The sequence below is a fragment of the Chiloscyllium plagiosum genome, unplaced genomic scaffold (assembly GCF_037043375.1).
Source record: "Chiloscyllium plagiosum isolate Xiang-an unplaced genomic scaffold, Cpla_swu_hap1 HiC_scaffold_49, whole genome shotgun sequence".
Taxonomy (NCBI): Eukaryota; Metazoa; Chordata; class Chondrichthyes; order Orectolobiformes; family Hemiscylliidae; genus Chiloscyllium; species Chiloscyllium plagiosum.
Window position 1 is genome coordinate 5,695,023 of NW_028270187.1, and position 20,087 is coordinate 5,715,109.

Genomic DNA, 20,087 nt, shown 5'->3' on the forward strand with positions numbered 1-20,087 from the left:
GTGTTGAATTGTTTGTTGGAGATGGAGGTGAAAAGGTCCTGGAAGCTGGGGGGGGGGGGGGGGTATCTGAGATAGTCCAGGTGAATTTGATGTCATGGTTGAAGGTGTGTGTGAAGGAGATGAACTGGAATAACCTTGTTGTTACAATGTTCCCACCAGCTATGCTTATTGCCACACACTACCAGTCTGCTTCTCAAAAAGTAAATCAATACCTAAGTTAATAGTTAGTTTTATACAGCCATAGAAACACATGGAAACCAAACCCTCGGTCCAACTCATCCATGACAATTAAGTTTCCTAAACTGACCTTGTCCAATTTGCTTGCTTGTGGCCAATATCCCTCCAATTTTTTCCGTTTCACATACCTTACCAAATGTTGTTTAGATGTTGTCATTGTACCCATTTCCACTGACAGCTCGACCAATGCTTGGGAAGAAGTGACCCCTGAGGTCAGTTTTAAATCTTTGCCCTCTCATCTTCAACCTATGCCATTTGCTTTCAGATTGTCCGACCCTGGGAAAGTGACTATTCTCGTTAGCTAGACCTCTCATGATTTTATAAACGTTGATGGCCACCTCTCTGTAGCAATGCTAGAGCCATTTCAGCCTCTCCCTATAGCTCAAACCCCTTTTTGTTTTTCTGTATCCTAGGCTGGGTGTGAGGCAAATGCCAAATGTATCCCCTCCTTATGTCTCTGTATGACTTTGTCTAATGGTCTTTCTTTCTTTGTCTCTGTGAACTTGAGTTGGAAAGGTTTTGAGGGTGATAGGCCAAATGTGGCAAATGGGAGTAGATCAGCATGGGAGATCCCGTCCACATGGACAAGTTGGGCACAAGAGTGTGTTTAGATTTTTAGATTAGATTACTTACAGTGTGGAAACAGGCCCTTCAGCCCAACAAGTCCACACCGACCTGCCGAAGTGCAACCCACCCAGACCCATTCCCGTATATTTACCCCTGTCCCTAACACGACGAGCAATTTAGCATGGTCAATTCACCTAACCTGCACATTTTTGGACTGTGGGAGGAAACCGGAGCAGCCGGAGGAAACCCACGCAGACACGGGGAGAATGTGCAAACTCCACACAGTCAGTCACCTGAGGCGGGAATTAAACCCGGGTCTCTGGCGCTGTGAGGCAGCAGTGCTAACCACTGTGCCACCGTGCCATACATGCTATATGTCTCCACCATTCTATGGCACTAGTAGCATCAAAACGGAGTTTGAAATTTGGGAAGTAAGAGAAAGATAAAGTTTTGCCCTCTCCCATGTACTTTGTCAGTAAATGTTCACATTCTTCATTGCGTGTCACCATAGTGCCTTCTTTTCTCTGATAACAGTTGCTTGATAAGTCCCAATTACATATTCTATTCCAGAACGATTTGCCAAGCCCGTGCTGAGGGTGGAGCCAGCTGAAGTATTCGAGGGGCTCCAGTTCACGCTGACGTGCACTGTCCTGGTGGCATGGCCCTCACTCCAGCTTCACTACTGGTTTTACAGAGACAGCGCAGCACTGCAGACTGCACCTGATCATGGAAGCGTGTACACCATTAACTCAGCGGCTGCAAACGTTTCTGGGAATTACGCCTGTGAAGCGATCAATACGGTTTACGGACTGATGAAGAGGAGCAACAGCATTCACATTTCTGTTAAACGTAACTATCTATCATTATTGCAGAGTCCGAAGAACATATTAAATACCCTTCGACCCATCAAGTCAGAAACAGCCACCTCACTATTCTCTAAGCCCCATTTCCCCAGCACGTTGCCCCATAACCTTGCATTGTGAAGTCATATCTAAACACTCTTCAATGTGATGAAGGTTTTGGCGTCTTCCAACCTTACAGGCAGTAAGGTCCAGAGCCTCTGAGTGAAAATGCTTTCTCTCACATTTCCTCTAAAAACTCCTGACCCGTACTTTCTATCTATACTCCCTCCCTCGGTCATTGATCCCTCCACGAAATGCATGACGTTTCTTCCTGTTTACCCTATCTACACGCCTCATCATGTTATAAATCTCAATCATGACCCCCATCCTCGTCTCAATGCCCTCTGCTCTAAGGAAACAAAAACACTTTCTCCAGTCTCTCGCCATCACTGAAACTCTCCAGCCCCAAGGGCAATATCCTGGTAAATTTGCCTCCACATCTTCTCTCTGTGCTGTGCTGTCCCTCCTAGAATGTGGATTCCAGAACCGAGTGCAATACTCTCGCTGAGGTTGTATTTATTCACTCCAAATTCTATCGCAATCGTCACCAAATCTGACCTCCAGCTGACACTATGTTAACAGCCTTGATTGGCCTTGAAGGATTATTAGGAATCTCATGCACTAACCCCGTCTCAGGATTTTCTTGCTCTCATTCTGATCACCGAGTTTCCCCAAGCCCAGGCACTCCACAGGTTGAAACAGAAACATGTCCTTTTGCTTTCCAGAAGCGTTCACCATCCCGATGTTGACCGTGCATCCTGAGGGGCAGCTGTTTGATGGCCAACGGGTTAAACTGGTGTGCTGGATTGAAGAGTATCCCTCCCAAGCTTCCTTGTGGTACAGCTTTTACAGAAATGAGGTCCCTCTCCAGTCTCCGTCAGACCACAGGGATTACATCTCTGAATCAGCTCATCCGACAGACTCGGGTACTTACCATTGTGAAGTCACAGACGGGAAGGTGTGGAAACGCAGTAATCAGCTCTATTTGTCCATCAGGCGTAAGTATAATTTATTATCGTCCGTTTTTTAACTGTTAAAGACTCAGAATAGAGACAATTTATCATCACACCCCATATCTCACAGACATATATTGGAGAGCTAGAGACAAAGAGCACAACGTATTGGGTGAGATGGGGAGATATGTCGTCATACAGAGACTGAGGAGCCTGTGGGATTCACTGCCTAGTAAATTATTGGAACATGTATATGGCAACAGACCATTCGATCCTTGGAGCTTGATATGCCCATGCACTAGGATTGTGGCTGCTCTTCCAACTCAGTTCCTTGGCCACTTGCATTCTATTCACCTCCTTCTTGAAACAGCATTCAATTTTCTGGCTCCGACCATTCTCTGTGGCAGAGAATTCCACAGCCTCCCACTCCCTGGGTGAAGGCATTCGTCCCCATTTCAGTCCAACTCCATCTCTTTTAGACTGCGACCGCTGGATGTCTCTCGATTATCAATAACAGTTTTTCTGCGCTTACCACTTCTAATTAGTAAGTTTGCACATGACATTTGGTGGAGTTGCGGGACAGTGCGCAACCTGAAAGTTGAGCACAGGAATTGTATATGGATTTTAATCCAGTGTATTATGAGTTGATTCATTTTTTTGGTAGGTGAAATGCATGAGAAAAATATACAGTAAATGGCAGGACTCTTGGGAGCATTGATATAGAGTGGGATCTTGCAGTGCAGGTTCATAGTTCCCTGAAAGTGGCAACCCAAGTGGATAACGTCGTAAAGAAGTCATATGGCATGCTTGTCATCAGTCAGGGCAATGAGTGTAAATGTTGGCAAGTCATATTGCAGCTGTATAAAACTTTAGTTCTGTCTCATTTGAAGGATATACTGTAACAAAGATGTGGAGCCTTCTGAGATGGTGCAAAACAAGTGTACGTGGATGATGCCTGGATTGGAATAAGTGAGCTATGAGAATAGGTTGGACAAACTTGAGTTGTCTCCAGCAGAGGATTGGACGCTGTAAGGGTACTTGTATGACGTATATAATATTATGAGAGGCATGGACAGAGTGAACAGTCAGAGTCTCTCTCCCCGGAAATATCAAATACTAGTGTGGGGAGCACAGCTTTGAGGTGAAAGGAGGAGTGTTTAAAGGCGATTTGCGAGGAGAGGTTACCTCAGAGTACAAAAGGATCTTGATCAAATGGGCCAATGGGCTGAGGCGTGGCAGGTGGAGTGTAATTTAGATAAGTGTGAAGTGCTGTATTTTAGAAAGGCAAATAAAGGCAAGACTTATACAATTATTGGTAAGGTCCTGGGGAGTGCTGCTAAATAAAGAGACCTTGGAGTCCAGATTCACAGTTTCATGAAAGTGGAGTTTGGATGCAGATAGATTGGATAATGAAGAATCTAATTAGTATCCTTTCCTTTACTGGTTGGAGCATTGGGTATAGGAGTTGGGAGGTCATGTTGCGGATGTACAGCGCATAGGTTAGGCCGCTTCTGGAATATTGTGAGCAAATCTGGTTTCCCTCCAAAAGGAAGGATGTTATGAACCTTGAAAGAGTTTTGGAAAAAAATACAAGGATATAAGGTTGGGGGAGTTGAGCAATAGGGAGAGACTGAATATGCTGGTGCTGTTTTCCCTGGAATATTAGAGGCTGAGAGGTGACCTTATAGAGCTTTATAAAATCTTGAGGAGCATGGAAATGATAAGTAGGTAAAGTCTTTTCCCTTGGGTGGGCGCGTCCAATACTTGACAGGTAGGTTTAGAGTGAGAGGGGAATAGATTAAAAGGATCTAAGGGGTAACAGTTTCACACAAAGGATGGAGCATCTATGGAAGGAGCTGTCAGAGGAAGTGGGGGAGGCCAGTAAGCTTACAACATTTAAAAGGCATCTGGTTGGGTGTATGAATTGGAAGGGTTTAGAGATATAAGGGTCAACTGCTGGCAAATGGGATGAGATTAATTTATGATATCTTGTCAGCACGGGCGAGTTGGACTGAAGGTGCGCTATATCTCTATGACTCTATGATTCTACACAGAGTGTGATAGGTGCCTGGCACACACTGCCAGAACAGTTGGTAGAAACAAATGTGATAGCAATGTTTACGAGGCATTTAGACAGACACTTGAATATGTAGGGAGTACAGAGATGAGGACCACATGTAGTCAGATGGAATTCGTACAGAATGACATCCAAATCATGCGTACACACGATGGGCTGAAGGGCCTGTCCCTGTGCTGTACTATTCTATGTCCTAAAAATTCAGAGAATCGGCTCAAATCCCACCATACCATATGGGAGAATCTGAATTCAATTCCAAAGGCTGATTGCAGCCCAACAACCATCGAATGTCCTCTGTGCAATTTGGGATGAGCAATAAATACTCGAGTACCCAGTGACACCCACATCCAAAGAATGAACAAAAACAAAAGGATATGCATTTTTGTGTGACTGTGGTGATGTTTATAGTTGAGTTTGCAATTAATTCCGCCAAATGCAATGATCAATGATTACAGGAATTCCAGTGTCAAAACCGGAACTAATAATTCAACCCGGAAAGGATCTGATCGAAGGAGACCCAGGATCCTTAATCTGTTCAGTCTCCAATGGTTCTCTGCCGATTTATTACCAATTCTACAACAGCTCAAGTGTGGAACTGTACAGGGAGCTTTCCAACAGCACTGAGCTTGTTTACAACATCGGGCCTATCAGCAGGAGGGACGAAGGGCATTACCATTGTTCAGTGAGAAATGAAGTGACAGGCCCTCAACACAGTGAAGACATAGAGATCGCAGTGATAGGTAAGTTCACAAGGACTCTCTCCCAAAGAGTAACTAAACCATCAGCTCGGGAAAACTGCTGCTGAGACCAACTCAAAGCTGGTGCTTCGTTTTTGAACGCCATACCTTTGACTAAAGCAACACAGAGACTGAGAGAGGGCTGGAGATCAGAGTGAAAAGGTAAGGAGCTGGAAAAGCACAGCTGGTTAGGCAGCATCCGTGCAGCAGGAGAGTCGATGTTTCGGGCATAAAAACTTCATCAGGAATGCGATGAAGAGTTTATACTCGAAACGTCAACTATACATATTCCAGCATCATACTTTCTGAAACAACAGCGGCACATCAGAATCATAGAGCCCTACAGTAACAAAACAGGCCCTTCTGCTGAAATTGGTCCATGCCGACCAAAATGTCCACCCCAATGTCCCTGCACTTGGTCCATATCCTTCTGAACCACTCCTATCCAAGTACTTGTCCAAATGACTTTTAAGTGTTGCCACTCCACTGGCAGCTCATTCCATATGCGTTACACCCGATGTGTAAAAGAGTTGTTCTTCAGGTTTCCCTTTTAATCTTTCCTGTCGAAACTTAAACTGTTGCCCTCTAGTCCTCGACTCCACAACGTAGGAAAACAGACTGAGTTAATTCACCCCAACCAAGATCTTACACACTTTTTTGTGATATCAACTCAGTCTCCTACACTTGAAATGAAAAAGAGCTAAGCTTATCCAGCCTCTCCCTGAAACTCAGAGTGTTGAATCCTTGCAATATCCTTGTACATTTCTTCGGTATTCTCTCCAGTTTAATGCCATCCATCCGTTGCATTAGTTTTTTGAATCTATCGAATTCCGTAACTCTCTTTTAAAACCATTGTGTCAAACTGGTTCCAACAGTGGGTCTGAATCAATGGGTAAACTCCATGCTTTTTGTCACGGTGTGTTTTCTCCTCAGTTCCTGTCAGAGATGCTGTGCTAATTTTCTTCATTAACGGGACTGAGATACAATCTGGGGACCGCCTTGTTCTCCATTGTCGGGTGAGGGAAGGCACAGAGCCCCAGTTCGTTTGGTACCGTGACAACATGTCGCTAAGAAACGGCAGTGCAAGCTACCAAGTGACTGCCGACGGTGGTGAGATGGTTATTCATTCATTCCAGAGAGATGATGTCGGAAGGTATCACTGTGCAGCAATCAACAAAGGAGCCAACCACACCATTTTTAATGTGACCAGCGACTACATCGAATTCACGCTACGAGGTAACATTGACATTCAGATTGAACATAGACAGACCACAGAGAAAGACCATTGGCTCCATCCAGTCTGTGCTAATCAGAAACTGTTAACCATCTCAGTTGGGGAGGTGATAGCTGGGTGGTATTAACATAGGTTATTGATCCCGAATAGTGTTGGGTTTTGTTCCTGGTGGAATTTGAATGCAATAAAAAACTGGAATTTAATGCCTCATGGAGAGGGCAGTGTGCAGATTAGATTTACCAGGATGTTCGCTGGATTTTAGCGAGGAACAGTGGGAGGCTGGATAATCTTGGAATCCTTTCTATGGAACAGGAAATGCTGAGGGGGAACCCAATAGATATAGAGCCATAGAGTCATAGAGACGTACGGCATGGAAACAGACCCTTCAGTCCAACCCGTCCATGCTAACCAGATATCCTAACCCAATCTAATCCCACCTGCCAGCACCCGGCCAAATCCCTCCAAATCCTTCCTTATTCATATACCCCTCCAAATGCCTTCTAAATGTTGCAATCGTACAAGCCTCCACCACGTCCTCTGGTTGCTCATTCCGCACATGTACCACCCTCTGTGTGAATACGTTGTCCCTTAGGTCTCTTTTATATCTTTCCCCTCTCACCCTCAACCTTTGACGCTCCAGGGAAAACAGCCCCAGCCTGTTCAGCCTCTCCCAATCGCTCAAATCCCCCATCGCTGGCAACATTCTTGTAAATCTTTTCTGAACCCTTTCAAGTTTCACAACAGCCTTCCGATAGGAAGGAGGCCAGAGTTGCACGCACTATTCCAACAGTGGCCTAACCAATGTCCTGTACAGCCACAACATAACGGGGAAGGGACTGGGGAAAAAGGAAACAGGTGTTCCCCTAGTAAAAGGGTCAGTAACCATGTTAAGGATGGAAACGTCATTTAAATTGAAGGACGGGAGGTTTGAAGGGAGATTTGAGGATTGTTTCACCCAAAGGGTGTTGGGGGTTAGAACATACTGCCGAGCAGGAATCTCCCAACCTTCACAAAGTACTTGGGTCGGCACTTGAAATGTCATAACATTGAAGGCTGTGGAGGGTTAGTGTGGGAAAGTGGGGTTCGTATGGGAATGTGGGGTTGGTGTAGGTAGCTCAGTGGGGCAAATTCTGCCACACTCTGAGACTCTCGATACCTCTATGCTGGCAGGGAGTTACATATCTGTAGGTGTTGGTCAGTCTGATATTAACTGTGTACCTCTTGCAGGGGTGATGTGATAAAAATTCCTGGTGAATTTGTTAACGTGAGCTGAATATTCTTGTTGGATTCCAGCTCAGGGTTATTCCAAGGAAATCATGGCGTCGCTCCTCCCAGTTCTGCTGTTGGTTGGCCTGATTGTGTTGTGGTACTACATCCACTGGAGGGACACAGGTCTGTAACATCCCATGGGAATGGGACTTGTTCCACATCCTCACACCATGACAGTGCTACCCCCCCCCCCCCCCCCCACCCCCCAACACAATGTAACCTTTCAGCTGAATGGGAGAGCCGGGGGAAGGAGGTGAAGGTCGGGATCTGGAGTAGGTCGTGTTCCTGACAGTCGGGAGGGAGAGTGCTCATAACGCTAGCCTGCTGGTCGGGTAACTGTGACCCACCACACCCCACCACTCTATGTCAAAGCACCTCAGAGAAGAGGAGAGATGTAAGACCATGAGAGTCGGGAACAGGATGAGCACATTCAGCACCTCAAGATCTTGTTCTGTCATTTAGGGCAATGCATCTGGATCAACTTCACTTTAATGCCTCACTCTCTTTAAACTATGACTCGTTAAAACATTGTCTATATATTCCTTAAATTTATTCAGTATCCACTGGGCAGGCTGACCTAATCCTACCCGTAAATTGAACCCTAGCCGAAGCTTAACCCTAAACTTAAACCTAGCTCAACCTTAATTCTTACCCTAAACCTAACCATAGACTCAATCCCATCCTTAACGCAAACTCAGACCTTAAACTTAATCGTAATTCAATCATAACCTTAACCCTAACTCTAACTTTGGCCCTAACGAAACAGCTAATGCTAATCCGAAAATTAACCCTAGCCCTGGCCCTAACCCTAAACCTAACCTGCCTCTAACCCTTATCTTAATCCAAACCATACACCTCACCATAACTCTAACCTTAAACGAAATACCCTAACACTAACCTTAACCGTTATCAGAATCCTACCCCTCACACTAGCCCTACCCATCACCCTAAACTTATACAGCTGCTATATGTTAAGCTGTTTAATGCATTAAGACAGGCTTGACAATTATCATCTATTGATTTGTATGTTCCCTGTTTCTGACTGAGATAACACTTTGGCAGCTCCTGTCTGTGACAGTACAGAGCTACTGTAAATGATGCTGAGAATATTCTCTCTTTCCCTGCAGGCAATTCGTCAACTGTGTCACAGCCCAGGAAGTAAGTGACTGAAACTACAGTTTTTATATTTGCCATTGTTTATCCCGATTCCTCTCAATCAGGGAGAGACGACAGAAGCGAAGAAGTCATAGAGGGAGCTTGGATATGACTGCATCCTTTTAACCTAGGTCTTATAGACAAACCAGGATACTATTCTCCAGTAAGGTCCCAGACAACTTCTATTCATTATCGGGAATGATTCTGTCACTGGCTAGGACAGCATTTGTTGTCAATCACTAAGTGCCCCAGAGAGCAGTAATATTTAACCAGGATATGGAGTCGCATGTAGGCCCAGCCCAGGTAAGGACGGCGGATCACCTTCCCCAAAGGATAAGAGTGAAAACAAGATAGAGAACTGGGCAGCTCCTTGAGGGTGAGAACACTCCATGTTTGGATGGAAACCAGAGACATGGGACCAGGGAATACCAGGTCTCACTGAGTTTTTTTTTAATTTTGTTTGATAGCTTTGCCGTTTTCTTAAATTTGAACATGGTTTTGAAAGCATTGTGTTCGAAATGACGACTTCCTTTCCTTCTCCTTTCAACTGTAACTAGATCCCAACCTTCTGGTGAAGGGGCAGCAGCCAGCAATCTGGAGTATGCAGTAGTTGGATCAGCACACACTGCTGGTGAGTGTCATTGTAACGATATGATTAAAGAGCCCCACACAGTCAGAGTGTACTGTAACCTGGTAGAAATTCTGGATAAATTCTGGACGGGCTCGAATAGGGCTGATTTCCTTAGAGCTGCGGTGGCTGAAGTGTTATGCAGTAAGTAGTTAACAGGAGTAGGCCATTCAGCTCTTTTTGCGTGCCCCGCCTTTCATTGCGATCATGGCTAACCATCCAACTCAAATTCTGGTTCCTATAGCAACTAGGAATAGGCTATTTGGCCCTTCTCGCCTGCTCTGCCCATTTGATAGAATCGTGGCTGAACATCCAACTTAGTCCCTGCTTCCCCGCTTTCAATGCCCAAAATTTCAATCCATATAACCTCCAAAAATGCGAACTGCTTCATGTTTGTGATGTGCAAAATGATAAGGAGCTTAGAAAAGATAACAGGAAGAAACGTTTCCTTCTCGATGGAAGGTTCAAAGGGGGTCATGAAAAGAAAAGAACAAAAGAAAAGTACAGGACAGGAACAGGCCCTTCGGCCCTCCAAGCCTGTGCTGATCATGTCCGAACCAAACTAAAAAAAGTACCTCATGCCTTTATTTGGTCTCTACCCCACTATTTCCTCCCTGTTCATGTGGCCACCCGCAGGCCTGTTAAACATGCCTGCTTCCACGGTCATTTCTGGCAATGCTTTTCGGGCTCTAACCATTTACTATGTGAAAAACTTCCTCGCACAATTCCCTTAAACCTTTCCCCCTCTCACCTTGAAATGTGCCCCCTTGTAAGTTGAAACATCAACCCTGGAAAAAGCCTCTCACTATCTTCCCTATATATGCCTCTCATAATGTCGTAGATCTCTATCTGGTCTCCTTTCAAAAGCTGTCTTTCCAGTGAAAACAATCCAAGTCGATTTAACCTTTCCTCTTGGCCAATGTCCTTGAGAGCTGGCAACATCCTAGTGAAAATTCTCTGCACTCTTTCTAATGCTTCCACATCATCTGGTAGGTATCTTATATTCCCAATTCCTCCACCTGGACTGTATATGCTCCCAGGAAGACCAAGTTCCACCACAGAACAAACCAGATGACCTCCTTCTTGAAATACCGTAATTTCCTTCCCACGTGTTTGAGGAAGCCCTCCAATGCATCTCATCCACGTCCTGCACCTCTGCCTTCAAAGCCCACCCGTCCAACCACAACAAGGACAAAACCCCCCGGTCCTCACCATCCACCCTACCAAGCTCTGCATAAACCACACCATCCGCTGACATTTCTGGCACCTCGAAATGGACACCACCACCAGGGATATATTTCCCTCCCCACCCCTTTCCACTTTCCACAAAGAGCGTTCCCTCCGTGACTACTTGGTAAGTTCTACGCCCAACAACAACCCACCTTCCCCTCCTGGCACCTTCCCTTGCCACCGCAGGAATTGCAAAACCTGGGCCCACACCTCCCCTCTCACATCCATCCAAGGCCCCAAAGTAGCCGTCCACATCCTTCAAAGTTTCACCTGCACATTTGCCAATGTCATTTACTGTACCAATTGCACATGATGCGGTCTCCTTTACATTGGGGAGACTGGATGCCTTCTTGCAGAGCGCTTTAGGAAACATCTCCGAGACACCTGCACCAACCAACCCCACCAGGGTGTTTGCTGAACGTTTCAACTCCCCGTCCTACACTGCCGAGGACATGCAGGTCCTGGTTTTCCTCCACCGCCACTCCCTCACCACCTGTCGCCTGGAGTAAGAACACCTTGTCTTCCACCTCGGAGCACTTCAACCCCAGGGCAGTAATGTGGACTTCACCAGTTTCCACATTTGCCCTCTCCCCACCTTCCCCCAGTTCCAACCTGCCAGCTCAGCACCATTCTCATGACCTACCCTACCTGCCAATCTTCTTTCCCACCTATCCGCTGCACCCTCCTCTCCGACTTATCACCTTCATCCCGACCTCTATACACCTATTATACTCTTAGTTACCTTCTCCCCAGCTTCACCCCGCTCCATTTATCTTTCCACCCCGGAGGGTCCCTGCCACATTCCTGATGCAGGGCTTTTGCCCAGAACGTCGATTTTCCTGCTCCTCGAATGCTGCCTGATATGCTGTGCTTTTCCAGCACCACTCTAATCTTGACTCTGATCTCCAGCATCTGCCGTCCTCACTTTCGCCTGGCTAACAAAAACAATCCACAATACTCCAAATGTGGCCTGAGCAAATAATAATGAAGAGGAGCACGTTTCCTGTACAGCAGTCTTTAGAGAGGTCTTGGCTAACTTAATGATTTCTAATGAAATGTCTCTGTATACATATTTATCTATCGATCTATCTAGATAAGATCATAGGGACGTGAGATATGGGAGCAGAATTAGGCAATTCAGCCTATCAAGGCACCTCCTCCCCCTTAATCGGGTCTGATATATTCCTCAACCTGACTCTCCTCCTTTCTCACTATTAACCTTCATCCCCCTTCCTAATCAAGCTCCTATCTATCTCAGTCTAAAATGTATTTGCCTAACAATCTCTCTTACCTACGTATCTATCTACTCTATTTGATCTATAGATCATTTAGCCCTTTATAGCGAAGCTGTCAGATTCATGTGTGTTTCTTGTGACACTTTATTTCTTTGTAGGAAACTCCACTGCGGATTTGGTTTATTCAGAGGTCACCATCAAAAAGAGTACAGAGCCTGGTAAAGATCTCTTCTCTTCAATACTACGAATGTATGAGATGGGATTGGGGGAGATCAGTGGGGGTGAGATTACTGAAGCTCCAACAATAGCACAATCCCAGTGGCTGAGAAAGTGGAAGCTCCAGCCAATCAGAAACAATCTCCAATCTGATCCACTCTGTCCCTTTCTTCTCCTGTCGATAGGGTAAAGGCAAAGAATTCAGAGTTGGGTTAAATGTTGTCAGCGACCCAAAACAAATTCACATAGCAGTTAGAGAGGGATGTGTATGTTGGTGGGTGGGTTATGATAGTAGTTGCGTCAGAATCACCTTTTGCACATGTATATACATTCTGTGCATGAGAATGGTAGTGGGGCATGTACTTTATTCTTCACTGAGGCAATTATGGATCATTTTCGCTTAAAGCTAACAACTGCAGATATTGCAAATCTGATACAAATTCAGATATTTCTGAAGAAACACAACAGGTCTGGCAGCGTCTGTGGAGAGAAAGAGAGAGAAACAGAGTTAGCTTTTCAGAATATAAACCCAGAAAGTGCTGGAGAAACTCAGCAGATCTGGCAGCATCTGTGGAGAGACAGAAAGCAAATCCTTTTTTGTCACATAATGCTCAGATTGATGTGTGTTTCTTGTTACACTTTATTTCTTTGTAGAAAACACCACTGCGGGTTTGGTTTATTCAGAGGTCGCCATCAAAAAGGGAACAGAGCCTGGTAAAGATCTCTTCTCTTCAATACTATGAATGTATGAGATGGGATTGGGGGAGATCAGTGGGGGTGAGATTACTGAAGCTCCAACAATAGCACAATCCCAGTGGCTGAGAAAGTGGAAGCTCCAGCCAATCAGAAACAATCTCCAATCTGATCTGCTCTGTCCCTTTCTTCTTCTGTCAATGGCGTAAAGGCAAAGAATTCAGAGATCATTTAAATGTTGTCAGCGACCCAAAACAAATTCAAAGAGCAATTAGAGATGGATGTAGTTGTGTATGTTGGTGGGTGGGTTATGATAGTAGTTGCGTCAGAATCACTTTTTGCACATTTATATACATTCTGTGTATGAGAATGGCAGTGGGATATGTACTTTATTCTTCACTGAGGCAATTATAGATCATTTTCATATAAAGCTAACAACTGCAGATACTGTAAATCTCAAACAAATTCAGACATTTCTGGAGAAACTCAGCAGGTCTGGCAGCGTTTGTGGAGAGAAAGAGAGAGAAACAGATTTAGTTTTGCAGCATATAAACCCAGAAAATGCTAGAGCAACTCAGCATCTGTGGAGAGACAGAAAGCAAGTCCTGTTTTTGTCACATAATGCTTAAAGCCGATTGGCTAAATATTGTCACTCACCAATTTGAGATGACAGAGAAAATAAAAGCACCGCCCATTATATTGTTGCTCAAAGAATTGAACTTACAATTATCATGCAGATGCTTCTCAACACCCATAAACTAATTTTCAACTGGAATTGGTCTTATCTATAATGAGATCTGTCTCTCATTTCAGTCACCGTGTCAGGGGATGAGCTGTAAATGTCATTTTCGTCCACGCCATTATCCTGTTTTCTCATTAGACAGCGAAAGACAGAGGGGGGGGGGGGGGGGGGCGGAGAGAGGAGTGGGAGGATTGTCAAATTAATTTGCCGGTCATCATGCATCATGAGAGAGGAGAGGTTTAGAAGGAGAGTTCCTCAGGGTAATTTCAGCTGGTGTTAGAATTGTAACCATGCTGTTGGCAAATGCATTGCAAACTCCAGCCATCCAACCAGGTGAACTACACTGAACTAGCAACATACAGGAGTTAAAACCAAAATGTATGCAACCTGAATAGTCGTTTCTGAACAACTGGGCATGTGACACAAAGGCTGATGAGATTAAGATGGCCTGTTCAAGATGTTGCACTGACCCGCATCCTAATAACTGATAAACCGTCTTATTTATCAGAAAAACCAATTGTACGATTTTAACAGAGCTGAATTTTCTAAATGCGATATTTTGCAGTGTCGGGATTGATTGAGAAATTCGGAATCCAATTAGAAAGCGTTGCACTGATTCTTTTTTCTTTTTTTCAAAGTTGACAAAAGCAGAGATATGATTTCAACAGATGCAGCTCTGTATTTAGTATTGATCAGCCTTCGATGGGTCCAGATCAGTTTCATCTTGTTGTATTTTATTTCCAGGGAAGAGTATTGTTTTTTCCACCGATGGTAAGAAGGTATGTTACATTTTAAGTCTAAATAGACCACGGCTATTGCCACAGAAAGTACGGTAGATTTATACCTTGCATCCACAATGTAAAACATCAACTGCTGATTATTATCAGACTAATTGAAGCATACGTCATAGAAAGTAGGGGCAGGAGTAGGCCATTCAGCCTTTGCAGACTACTCTCCCCATTCAATAGAATGATCCAACTTAGTCTCCTGTTCCCCCATTTTCTCTATTTAGTCCTTAAAAACTCTATCCAACTCCTTCCTAAACAACATCCTGTGTTCTGGCCCTGACTGCTTTTTGTGGCAGAAAACTCCACAGGCTCTCCACTCTCTGGGTGAAGACATTACTCCCAAACTTAGTACTACTCTGTCTCCTTTAGACTGTAATCCCCAGGTTCTGTACTCACTCCTGTTCATCGGGAACACACTTCCTGTGTTCACCATGTTTAGTCCTGTTACAATTCTATTAGATTCGCCGTCATGCTTCTGAACTCCTGTGAATATAATCCTAACTAATCCAGTGTCTCTCCATCCGTCAGTCCTGCCATCCCAGGAATCACATTGGGAAATCTTCCCTGCAGACCCCCACCCCCCCCCCCTCCTCCCCATAGACAGAACGTCCTTCCTCAGATAAGAAGACCCAGTAGCTGCACACACAGTACTACAGGATGTGGTCTCACCCGGTGCAAGTTCAGCGAGACATCACTGCTCCTGGTCTCGAATCCTCTCACTCTGAAGGCCAGCCTGCTGCTTCTGCGATGTTCACTTGCAGTGACTGGTGTATCAGGGGCACCCAGCCTTGTTACACTTCACCCTTTCCCAATCCATCACTATTCAGATAATTCACCATCCTGTTTTTGCTCTCAATTTGATCATCTCACGCTTATCCACAATATTCTGCAGCTGTCGTTCATTGGTCCACTCATTCAACTTGTCCAAATCACACTGACGCATCTCTGCATCCTCTTTCTCTGCTCCCCCTCCCTCCCAAGTTTGTATGTGCTTTTAAACACATGGAAAATAACCGGCAACGCTTTCTCAATGGAGTAAATTTCTCAATGTTTCGCATTCCACTTCCAATGCCCAGAGACAAGTGAGTTTCAAAGTTGGGGCAATATTGGTGTTGATGTTCCAGTTCCCTTTCGTACAGTATTAAAACATCACTGATATTGACGTTAAGTACTTGCCAGGCCGTTGTCATTTGGACCCAATTGGTAGCAGCAGTGTGTACCATCTAAAAGATGCACTGTAGGAAGTCAGCAAAGATCCTCAGAAAGCACCTTTCAAATCCGCAGCCAATTCCACTTAGAAGGACAAAGGTAGCAGACGGGAACACCAACCCTAGTGAGCTACTCAACATCCTTTGGAAATACATCAGCCGTTCCTTCAGGGTTGCTGGGTCTAAATGCAGAAATTCCCTCCCTACGTGAATTGTGAGTTAACCTTCAGAAGGTGGGAGTACAGTAGCTCAGGAGAGCAACTGGAGACAGGGCAACAAATTCTGGGCCCAGTCGCGATGCCGTCCCATAAGTAAATGGAAACAAAATCAAACCAGCTCCGTCTACTCTATTCCAAAGAAAGCAAGCTGAGCTTATCTAACCTCTTTTCATCACTGAAATGCTCCATCCCAGACAACATCCTGGTGAATCTCCTCTGCATCCCCTCCAGTGTATCACATCCTTATGATAGTGCAGACGTTGGCCTCACCAAAGTCCTGTCCCACTCCCACATCACCTTCCAGCTTCTATCTCTACATAGCACACCACAGCAGCATGTGGGACTTGAACTCTGCCCGCCTGGCTCAGAGATTGGGACAGTGTCACTTTGCCAAGATTTCTAACTTGCAAGCCCTGAACCGCCTTATGGTGACTCCCATCTTCCTCTGAGACTCACTGCTACCTGTAACCCAACTGACCTCTCCTTCCCCTTCAGCTTCTTGCTCCCACTAGATTCCAATTTCCTTCCAATATCATTCCATTGCAGGATTCAAAGACTGACCCTGATGAATCTTGTATCACATACGCCAAACTGGACCTCAGCAAGCCCTCGCAGGAAGATGACGGAGAGGATGGAAACGTTTACATGAACATTCCGCGGAAGTAATAAACAAGAAGTCAGATGGAGTGGGGGTGTTCATTCGGTTCTATACACCGGTTGATAAAGCGGTACAATGTAATTCCTGTGTACAGATAACAAACTTCTTAACTTTATGATGGACACCATTTTTCGCAATGCATTTTGACTCCACTTATTTTCTTCTGGGGAAGCTCCTTTCACGTCAGTGTGACCATTAATCAATTCTGTACACCACTGGGTTTTGAATTTACTAAACTCTTTTGGCTGCTAGTTGTCTTTGGATATTTAATACCTGCATCTCCTTCGCTCTCATGTACATATCTGAGGATTAAGCTTTTCATTTGGTTGACGTTTAAGGGGAAGAATACGTCTGGCCCCTTCAATGAATGGACGATCAGGAATCTGTCCCATACTGACTAGAACAGAACTTCGAACAGAAATTGTCAGACAGTTCTGACAGGAGGGAGATACTAAAACAGAAACCAGGCAGTTTTAATAGTTACTTTTCAGGGAGAATATTTCCTGTGACATGGGGCTCGAACTTGCAAATTTTTGCCCCACGGACAGAACGGGCACTGAGCTGCAAGCCATTGAAGATCGGGACGGAGGAAGCATGGCTGATTGGGAATCTCCATGGAGGAGAGATCTCTCAACAATCCAAAACCCCTGCCGGATGCTTTGATCTGGCTTTCTGAGATTCCAAACACTGTTGTGCGAATTTGTGGGATTTCTCTCGCTGCAGATGTTCTGGAAACGCCATGTTGACGGAGGTGGGGTTATCACACACCTCCAGAGCAACAGACTTGAACTTTGAATGAGGAAGCAATGGCCTGGTGGTGTTATCTGTGGACTGTCAATCCAGAGACCCCAGTAATAATCTGCGGACTAGGGTTTGAATACCAGCATGGTAGATATTGGATTTTGAACTCAAAAAAAATTCTGGACTTAAGAGACTGATTGTCATAGTGAATCGATTGTCAGTAAAACCCATCTGGTTCATTAATGTCCTTTAGCGAACAGAATTGCCATTCTTACCTCTTCAGGCCTACTTGTGACACCAGGTCTACAACAATGCGGTTGATTCTTAAATTCCCTCTGGCATTTAGAGATGCAAAATAAATGCTGATCTATCCAGTGATGCCCTCATCCCGTGAATAAAAGAAAAGTTGACCTCTCAGTTCAGAGGTAGGGACACTGCCACGGCACCACATAAGGGCTCGGTCTGATGTTAATACAGGCTTTGTTGAAGATGTTAATATTTTAATACCGTCCTCGTAATGATCTGAAAACTGCTCTCCATCAGAAAAGGAGCAGATCTGATTGCAAACTGATAAACACCATCAGGGGCAATGACAGTGTGAAAGTGGAAGGTTCTGGTCAATAGGTCCCATGTGTCTTTCAACAGAACAGCAGGGCTATGTCGATGAATTGTTGAGCATTAGACCGAGCAAAGACTCGGGCTATCAGTTTTTAAACATCACGGCCCTTCGTTCATGCAAAGGATGTAAGGCATTGCTGGCAAGGACAGTATGCATGCCGCTAATTACAGCATCATAGAGTCATATAGCAAAGAAACAGAAACTTCAGCCCAACTCATCCATGCTGACCAGGCTTCCGAAATGGAACCATCCCTACTTGCGTGCATTTGACCCGCATTTCTCGAAACCTTTCCTATCCATGTGCCCGTCAAATTCTTTTAAAATATTGTAACTGTATCCACTTCCCGTGGCTGCTTGTTCCGTATATGCACCAAACGCAGCGTGGTAAATTGCCCCGAAGGTCTGTTTTAAATCTCTCCAATGTCATCTAAAATCTATGCCCTCATTTCCACTTTCCAACCCTGGCATGAAGACCTTGGCTATTCATCTTATGCATGCCCCTTATGACTGTATAAACCTCTATGGGGCCCACCCCTCAGACTCTGACCCTCCAGAGAAAAAATCTTCTCAGGCTATCCAGCCTCCCCTTATTATTCAAACCCATGAGCCTTGATAACATCCTTGTAAACTTTTCCTGCACCCTTTCCAATTTAATAACAGTAGGGTGAGGAGAATTGTATGCAATACTCCAAATATGTCCTGCTCAATGTCTTGAACAGCCGTAACATGACATCCCAACTCCAGTCCTCAATTCTCTTTTCCCAATCCATCACCATTCAGATAATAATCCATCTTCCTGTCCTTGCTCCCAAATTAGCTAACCTCACGCCGACACTAAACTGCATCTGTCTTGGTGGCCTTTGCTTTTGTACAGAATAATTCCGTTTTCAGTGATGAACAAAATTACAGTACATAACATATTGGGAGATTTTCTTTATTAAATAAAGATAAGCTGGTGCAACTCTATTAATGCGATATGAGATGATTATCAGAGAATGAAAACTAAAAGAATTGTGAATGCGGTAAATCAGAAATAAAAACAGCAATTGCTTGAAAAGCTCAGCAGGTCTGGTCGCATCTGTGGAGAGAAACCAGAATTAATGTTTCAGATCAAGTGACCTTTCTACAAAGCCATGTGGACTTAAGGGGGATAGAATATGGATAGTTTGGGGAGAAAGGAAATGAGGGGAGGGGAATAGAGTGGGGGGCATGGAAAACACGAAACTGGCATAGAGTTGGGCAGGCAGAGGAAACAGGGGAAGGGAGTAGAGTGGGGGCCGGGGAAACAGGGAGGAGGATAGAGTGGGAGTGTTAGGGGAAACGAGAACTGGGTAGACTGGGGACAGTGGAAACAGTGGAGCAGAATAGAGTGGGGGACAGGGGAAAGGGGGAGGGTGTAGAGTGGGGGAGGGGGGAGCAGGGGAGGGAAATAAAGTGGGGACCAGGAGTAATATGGGAAGGGGGTACGGCAAACAGGGGAGGGGGCTAGAGTGGGGTGCACGGGAAATAGGAAAGGGGGATAATCAATCCCCCTTCCCCCACTTCATCGCTTTCCACCCCATATCCTCTCAATCTCCCGCAACTCTATTCTCCTCCCCATTTCTCCTCAATGATCCCTCCTCTGAACCTTGCCTCTTCCAACCTATCACCCTTTCGCATTTCCTCTCCTCCCCATCTCTATCACCTTCCCATTTCTGTTGAGCCCCGCTCTACCCATTCCTGTTTCCCTTACACCCCAATCTATCCTCTAATTATGGGCAGCACGGTGGCTCAATGGTTAGCACTGCTGCCTCGCAGCGCCAGGGATCCAAATTCCATCTTTTTCAATGGGGGGGCTAGAGGGGAGCAGGATGAAAGGGGCTATTCCTGCTCCTATTTTTGATGTGTCTATAATTTGTTGCGGCCAGGTGATGTAACGTTACACAGAAACAACATTTCTGTTCCCCATCACCTTGGCGTTGTAACTGTGATGGAGAGAAT

General features: G+C 45.1%; 1 protein-coding gene across 11 annotated transcripts in view; it reads left to right on the plus strand.

Moving 5' to 3' along the window:
• LOC122544513 (Fc receptor-like protein 3) overlaps window positions 1-19,169 on the plus strand; it is a 49,943-nt gene extending 30,774 nt beyond the window's left edge. For 6 of the 11 annotated variants that reach the window (XM_087984617.1, XM_087984618.1, XM_087984619.1 and 3 more), the window contains 11 exons: window positions 1,375-1,653; window positions 2,432-2,704; window positions 5,192-5,476; window positions 6,407-6,709; window positions 8,001-8,099; window positions 9,104-9,134; window positions 9,689-9,762; window positions 12,383-12,442; window positions 13,095-13,154; window positions 14,514-14,646; window positions 16,636-19,169. In XM_087984617.1, coding sequence (XP_087840743.1) covers window positions 1,375-1,653; window positions 2,432-2,704; window positions 5,192-5,476; window positions 6,407-6,709; window positions 8,001-8,099; window positions 9,104-9,134; window positions 9,689-9,762; window positions 12,383-12,442; window positions 13,095-13,154; window positions 14,514-14,646; window positions 16,636-16,738 — 1,700 coding nt within the window. In that variant the 3' untranslated portion in view covers window positions 16,739-19,169. Of the gene's footprint in view, window positions 1-1,374; window positions 1,654-2,431; window positions 2,705-5,191; window positions 5,477-6,406; window positions 6,710-8,000; window positions 8,100-9,103; window positions 9,135-9,688; window positions 9,763-12,382; window positions 12,443-13,094; window positions 13,155-14,513; window positions 14,655-16,635 lie in introns of all 11 variants that reach the window. The other 5 variants (XM_043683753.2, XM_043683751.2, XM_087984621.1 and 2 more) reach the window with 5 other exon arrangements.
• The last annotated feature ends 918 nt before the right edge of the window (window positions 19,170-20,087 follow it).